Here is a 6,000-nt window from a genome sequence, read left to right as displayed (position 1 = left end):
TGTGCAGGGGCAGAAAGATGGAAACCAAATCAGGCCTTTGTGACACAAGCACACACATTTGACATTGCATTGTTTTGCATGTACCTATAAAAGGGGGGAGCTCACAGCACAACAGTGCCACACTACTTAGCCATTTTGACAAAAGCAGCAATCCTGTAAATATCCAAGACTACAGCATCTTGGATCATATTCTGTTCCAAACAATAAAATTAGAAGCTCTTCAAAAAACAAACTAACAGGTATTTAAAAAGTATAACTTAGAAAGCTCCAGCAATAATTTCTATATACTTTGGCTGCTCTTAAACATATTTAAAGTACGGGTATGTTTTATAGATGTAGATAAATTGGAAGTGTTAAATCAATAAAAGCTCATTAAATCTGTTGTTGATAATTAAGGAAATATTTCCCTGCCAAACAGAGAACACTGATGCAAGAAGATAGCTGACCTTGAAGCCTGGTCTGTCTTGCCGCCTCCTTCAGAATACAAAGGATGCTTTTGTTCAGGGGGAGGCATGGCTAGCTTCAATCTGTTATCACCATTTTTTAAAAATAAACACAGGGCCCCACGACTCACATCCTTCTACCTATGATTCTGCTAGCCTTCAGAATAGACAAGTATCAGAAGCTTTATGAATTGTCTAGCAATGCTTTGCCAGAAATAGTCATTTTGTATACACTACCTATTTTTCATAGGGCTCAAGGTTTAGAATCCTATGTAATAAAACATAAGTGTTGTAAGGAGCCCATCGGCCTCCTGAATGATCTCTGAGTAAAAACCTGCTTTTAAGGTCCTTAACAATCAGGTTGTCAGGACAGCCACCAAGTAGCCCTCATGGGATGGGAATCTTCAAGTCCTTTCTATATGGGTATGGTCTTGTGGGTCCTATATGTGAGGGAGACCAGAGCTGTCATGCCACTAAATGCTGGGACCAAGGCACAGGGCCTCCCTTCTGGGCCTAGGACAACTTCCTATGGCCAACTCACTGCAGCCAACTCACTATGGCCAATTTGCCATAGCCAACTTTCTGCACTTAACTCATCACAGTCAACTCGCCGCAGGACAAGAATTACAAAATATTTAAGAATTGGTGGAATAGAATCATTAAAGAAAGGATGCAAAAGGAAGGACAAAATGAAGTGCAAATGACAAAAATTAAAATATTTTTAAAAATTATTTTAAATTAAATTGAATTGTTGAATTGTCCCACAGCAAGTTGTCCCTGAGTGAGTTGGCCTTGGTGGGTTATTCCGTTCCGCTCTCTTCCTTAGCCCTACTCCTCCTGCCTTTTCCTCTGTGCTCTGCAGGGAAAGAAGTCTCGGGTCTTGGAAATTATTGCTCTTTCTACATGTGCAGATTAGATCACATAAGTGATTAATTAAGGGGCACCATTTAACACAGTCTCTTAAATAAAATTACCAAGTCATTAACTGAATTCATTATTCAGATTCCCAATATAATTTGACCCACAATGTACAAGTTGAGCCCTTTTTCATACTTTCCATCTGCCCTATATTTCACACTAACATTTTTCAGTTGTGTCTCAGGAAAAGTGCTACAATTCACTCAGGAAACAATGATAATCCTGTGCAAGTTCTGCAAAATTGAAAATAAGGCGAGAAAACACATCATCATTCACTCCTAATGTTATAAGGTTGACTATCTCCCCATATCAAAACAAAATAATGCAGCTATCGGAAAATAAGTTTTATTTCAGGAAAAGTGATGCTGTATTAATACAAAGACCAACAAAATAATAGTTTTTTTTCAAAATGCAATTTACAAAGTTTTCTCTTTTCATAAAAGAAAATACACAGAAAATACAGAGTATGAACCAAAACAGAGAGCATAACTTCTGGCAATTTTTGATCAGTACAGATTAAAAAAAAAGACGAAAAGCAGGCATGGAATGTGTTTTGTGTTGGTTCACATGTGAGGCTTTTTTATATGACCTGTAACAAGTACAAGTTATTATTTAATAGCACCATGGTGACATACACTTATTAAATGACAAATTAAAACAAAAATAAAAAACACACTAAACTAAATGCCAACACATTGTACAAAGGTAACTTATAAAATAGGCTATGATAAAACGAGACATATTGTGTATAACTACAGCATTAATGAACATTCTTATTTTCCAATATGTGTTTTTTCCATGCAGCATGAATAGTGTACACATATGACAATTCTGCAATAGCTCAGCCATGTTTATTTCAGGATGAATTCAAGCCAGCACCACTTAGAATGAAACAGATGTTCCCTTCTAAGAATACATGATTTGTAAATCAGCTGCCTACAGTAATGCAAATATGTCAAGCACCTTTTGTTGTAGTTAATGAGGTTTGTGTGATATAGTGAGGTTACCTGAAGGAAATACAGTACGGGTTGGCTTGTGATACCAAGGATATTCACAAGCATTCCAGGTATTTTGTTACAGTGGTTGTGCATCATTTCTGTGAATAGTCTTCTCTGATAGAAAAATCTAGTTTGTATGATGTGCATGTTGAGTATCAGCACCAAGTTTAAAATTGAAATTCTGATCATGGTTATTTAAGATAATGCATTATTTATCTTGCCTAGGGAAAAGAAAGCCCTTGGGTATTATATTACAGTGCTCATTTGATCACGTGATTTTTTAAAAAAATGCTTTGTGGATAATAGGCACAAGACTGAGAGGAAACTTTTTCAATCTATTCGTTTGTTTTTTTCTAAAATACCTAATATATGTAATAGTTCAAATCCATAAAATTGCAAAGAAAAGCAAGTGCTTTCTTTTTCCTTTTTAACACAGATTGTTAATTTCTCCATATATTATTGCATTAAAAATAAATAAAATCTCTATTTTTAATTTAGGAACTACAGCAAAATCATCAATATGCTAGAGTGCTTATAGGGAAAAAAAAGTAACTCACATTTTGTGCCATTTAATGCCATATATGAATTTTTAAGCACCACATTTTCTTTTTTTAAAAAATATATATTTAAAATTGAGATTATATAGACAATATAGTAATCATGATTGTTGGCATTGTTATCAAGGTTTTGGTAATAGAAAGGTTGAGGTCTGTTCTTCAGTCTTATTCAGGACAGAAGGATGCAGAGGTCACTATTTGCAATTTTGGGTCTTCTGAAAAAGTAAGTTACCGACCCCTTTAAAGCTTTCAAAACCAAAGTATATGATATGATGCGTGAAGAGAAGGGAATCCTTCATGATGGGAGTGAGGAAGGAAGGTTTTAATAGAGTTCAATCCAAAGTTTCATTTTAAGAGCTTCTCCAAGTTCTCCTAGGAGGTAGTTGTCCTCGTTGCTTTCTTCCAATTTCTTTAGTTCTTCCTTTTTGTACAGAGGAATGCTAACTATTTCCAGTGTGTAAATACCAACTGTGGCTTTTTTCTTAGCAACCTGAAGATAACTGAGCCCATCTTTCTGGTGTATCCGGAAGGTGCTGTTGTGATTACCAAAGGAGATAGCGTAGCGGTTGTGATTTGTGAGGCTCTGTATTGCAGGCATGAGATCTAATATATGTTCTTTATTGCCAAGGCCAGTTACGCTAAATCTCATCTTCAATGGAAGATCAATGTCCAAACTTTCCAAACTGATCTGTTAAACCAGAAAGCAAAGGTAAGGGCAAAAGGTGTAGGCAAACCTCAATATTTCTGTTTAGACTTTTTTTTTTAACCATAGATCATTAATTATCTTATTTTCCATCATTGCTGCTATCTGGCTATAGAATGGTACCAAGACCTCGGGTCCAGAATCTGCATTTCGGACCATGTATGGCCCATCTAATGGACATCTACCATTCTTTCAGAATATTTCATCCAACATGAATTTTACAGAAATAAGTCTAAATATCATCTTTTGTGCTCTACTAATTTACTGGGTAATTTATTCAATAGGAAAATATAGAATTTGTGTAGGACCTGATCAGAAATACTGATCAACACAGAAGCTGAAGAAGCTTCTTGGATGAGAAGTGAAACGTTTTCAAGGAAAAAACAAGAAAGTCCAATTGCCTTTTGAAAAAGCACCTTTGGGATAATCGTGACCTGGATGTTTGAGAATCTCCAAGGACACTGATCAACATACTTTTATCATATCACCAAAGCAACCTTCCTCACACACAGGCCTTCAGATGTGTGAGATTTCATTTCTTATGTTTTGTCAGTTAGTAGGAGCAAAGCATACATGGTGTTAAATATCAACTAAACCAAGTGTTTATCTAGAGGAAGGCCAGCATGAAGTAATTCCCACCCCAGATGAGAAAATCTCATTTCACTGTTCTTTCATTTTAATAAAACAGTTGTGGGGAAAGTTTGTGTGATATCCACAAATATATGATAAATTGGAAAGTTTATCACTATGGAGGTTTACATCATCTGTGATGACATAATCAAATGGCACAAAATCTTACTTTGCGTCACTTGTGTGATGATTAATCTCTGCACACATTAAGACATTTATACCATTACCATAATTATAATTAGGCAAATTATATAAACTGCAGTGAATGTTTGATCCATTGCATACAATATCTATTCCATTATGAACTGGAATTTCATTGCAGTAATAATGATTAATGACTAATGGTGAGAATAACCATGAAGCATGAAAAAACAGTCAAGAATTGAGAGATTCTGACAAATTCAGTGGATGATATTGTTTAGATCTGGTTTTGGAACAGCTAGTGCAAATCAGTTGGGCAGTTTTTGCTTACCTCTACAGGCTCAGATTGATTGAGGCTTCTTTTCTTCCTGCTGTCTTTTTGGGAATATCCATTAATTTTACACTCATAACATGCTTCTGGGGACAAAGCATTCTCTTCACCTTGATCCACTGGTAGATACTGCCCTTTACTAAATCCCATACCGGAGACACAGTGCCTGGTAAATAATGTCATAATATTAGCACCTGGAGAAAGAAGCCTTTTTGTTGCCAGGTTGATAATTCATAAGAGAAAAGAATGATTTGTTATGCAGATAAAAACACAAGCTGTAATCATTTTGTACAAACAAAATGTATATTTTAATTGTGCATTTCCTTCTCAATGTTTTCAATCTTTTACTTTTCACCTTTGTTAGTAACTTAGCTTTAGGAAGGGACTTATTCCTTTCTAAACTTTTTATGTATATTACATACCTATTAAACAAAACAAAACAAAACAAAACAAAACAAAACAAAACAGAACAAAACAAAAGCAGTGACACTAACACAAATAGAACAAAAATATGTAAGACAAAGGAATAAATTTCCATTTCTTTCTGCAGAGCGGCAAGTCACTGATATATTTAAAAAGGTAATGTAAATGGAATTAAATATATTTTTATTGTCAAGGTTCTCAATATACATTACTGATATTTTATATATGAAAATAAGAAATTGTATAGTGTCGTCATTCAAGGTGATGTGATACAGTAAATACCTTCCTGGATAATGATGATATATTCCAACATTAGCTTTGGAATTATGGTCATAAGTTATGGTGGCCGTAAAGCAGGTCACCACATGATCTGACTCAACTTTATGTCTGCACTCTGACTTTCCAAGCTGTGGTTGTTAAGCAAACGAAGCAAAAGAACTACCTGACCAAGGGGGACAGGCAGCTCCCCTTTGTGCACAGAAGGGAATTTGTTAGCTTCTTTTTTTCCAACCCAGTGCTGCAGTTTCCCTCCTGTTTGTCAAAGAGACAAGCAGCATTTTTTTTCTCTCAAGGAGCTGGCTGAAAAAGGTCTGTCCTGAAATCCACTCTTAGATTTTGGATGGATCTTTTTCAGCCAGCCTTCAGGAACCAACCAGGCAGCAACAGCTTGAGATCTTGTAGACTTTCTGGAAAAGCCAGCAGGGAAGTTTGCCGATGGCAATCACATGATTGCAGGGCACTTGACAAACCGTCCTAAGTGTGAATGAGTTGCCAAGTGCCCAGATCACAATCCTGTGTCTGCATGGGTGCTGCAACAACTGTAAGTTCGGGCGCTGTTCAAAAATCTCTTTGTTCA

The 6,000-nt window shown here is 35.8% G+C and overlaps 1 protein-coding gene across 2 annotated transcripts in view; it reads right to left on the bottom strand.

Annotated features, from left to right (window-relative positions):
- Positions 1-3,238: 3,238 nt before the first annotated feature.
- The window catches only part of FBN2 (fibrillin 2), a 115,636-nt gene continuing 112,874 nt past the window's right edge, over positions 3,239-6,000 (bottom strand). Inside the window, exons 64-65 of one of the 2 annotated variants that reach the window (XM_070935681.1) lie at positions 4,718-4,887; positions 3,239-3,609 (exon numbers count right to left, since the gene is read on the bottom strand). In XM_070935681.1, the coding sequence (XP_070791782.1) occupies positions 3,239-3,609; positions 4,718-4,887 (541 nt within the window). The remainder of the gene's footprint in view (positions 3,610-4,717; positions 4,888-6,000) is intronic. The other variant, XM_070935682.1, reaches the window with a different exon arrangement.

This window comes from Pituophis catenifer, unplaced genomic scaffold (assembly GCF_029215685.1).
Source record: "Pituophis catenifer annectens isolate HBS135680 unplaced genomic scaffold, rPitCat1.0.hap2 SCAF_2, whole genome shotgun sequence".
Lineage (NCBI taxonomy): Eukaryota > Metazoa > Chordata > Lepidosauria > Squamata > Colubridae > Pituophis > Pituophis catenifer.
Note: the sequence above shows the minus strand (reverse complement) of the source record. Positions and strands in the feature narration are given on the sequence as shown.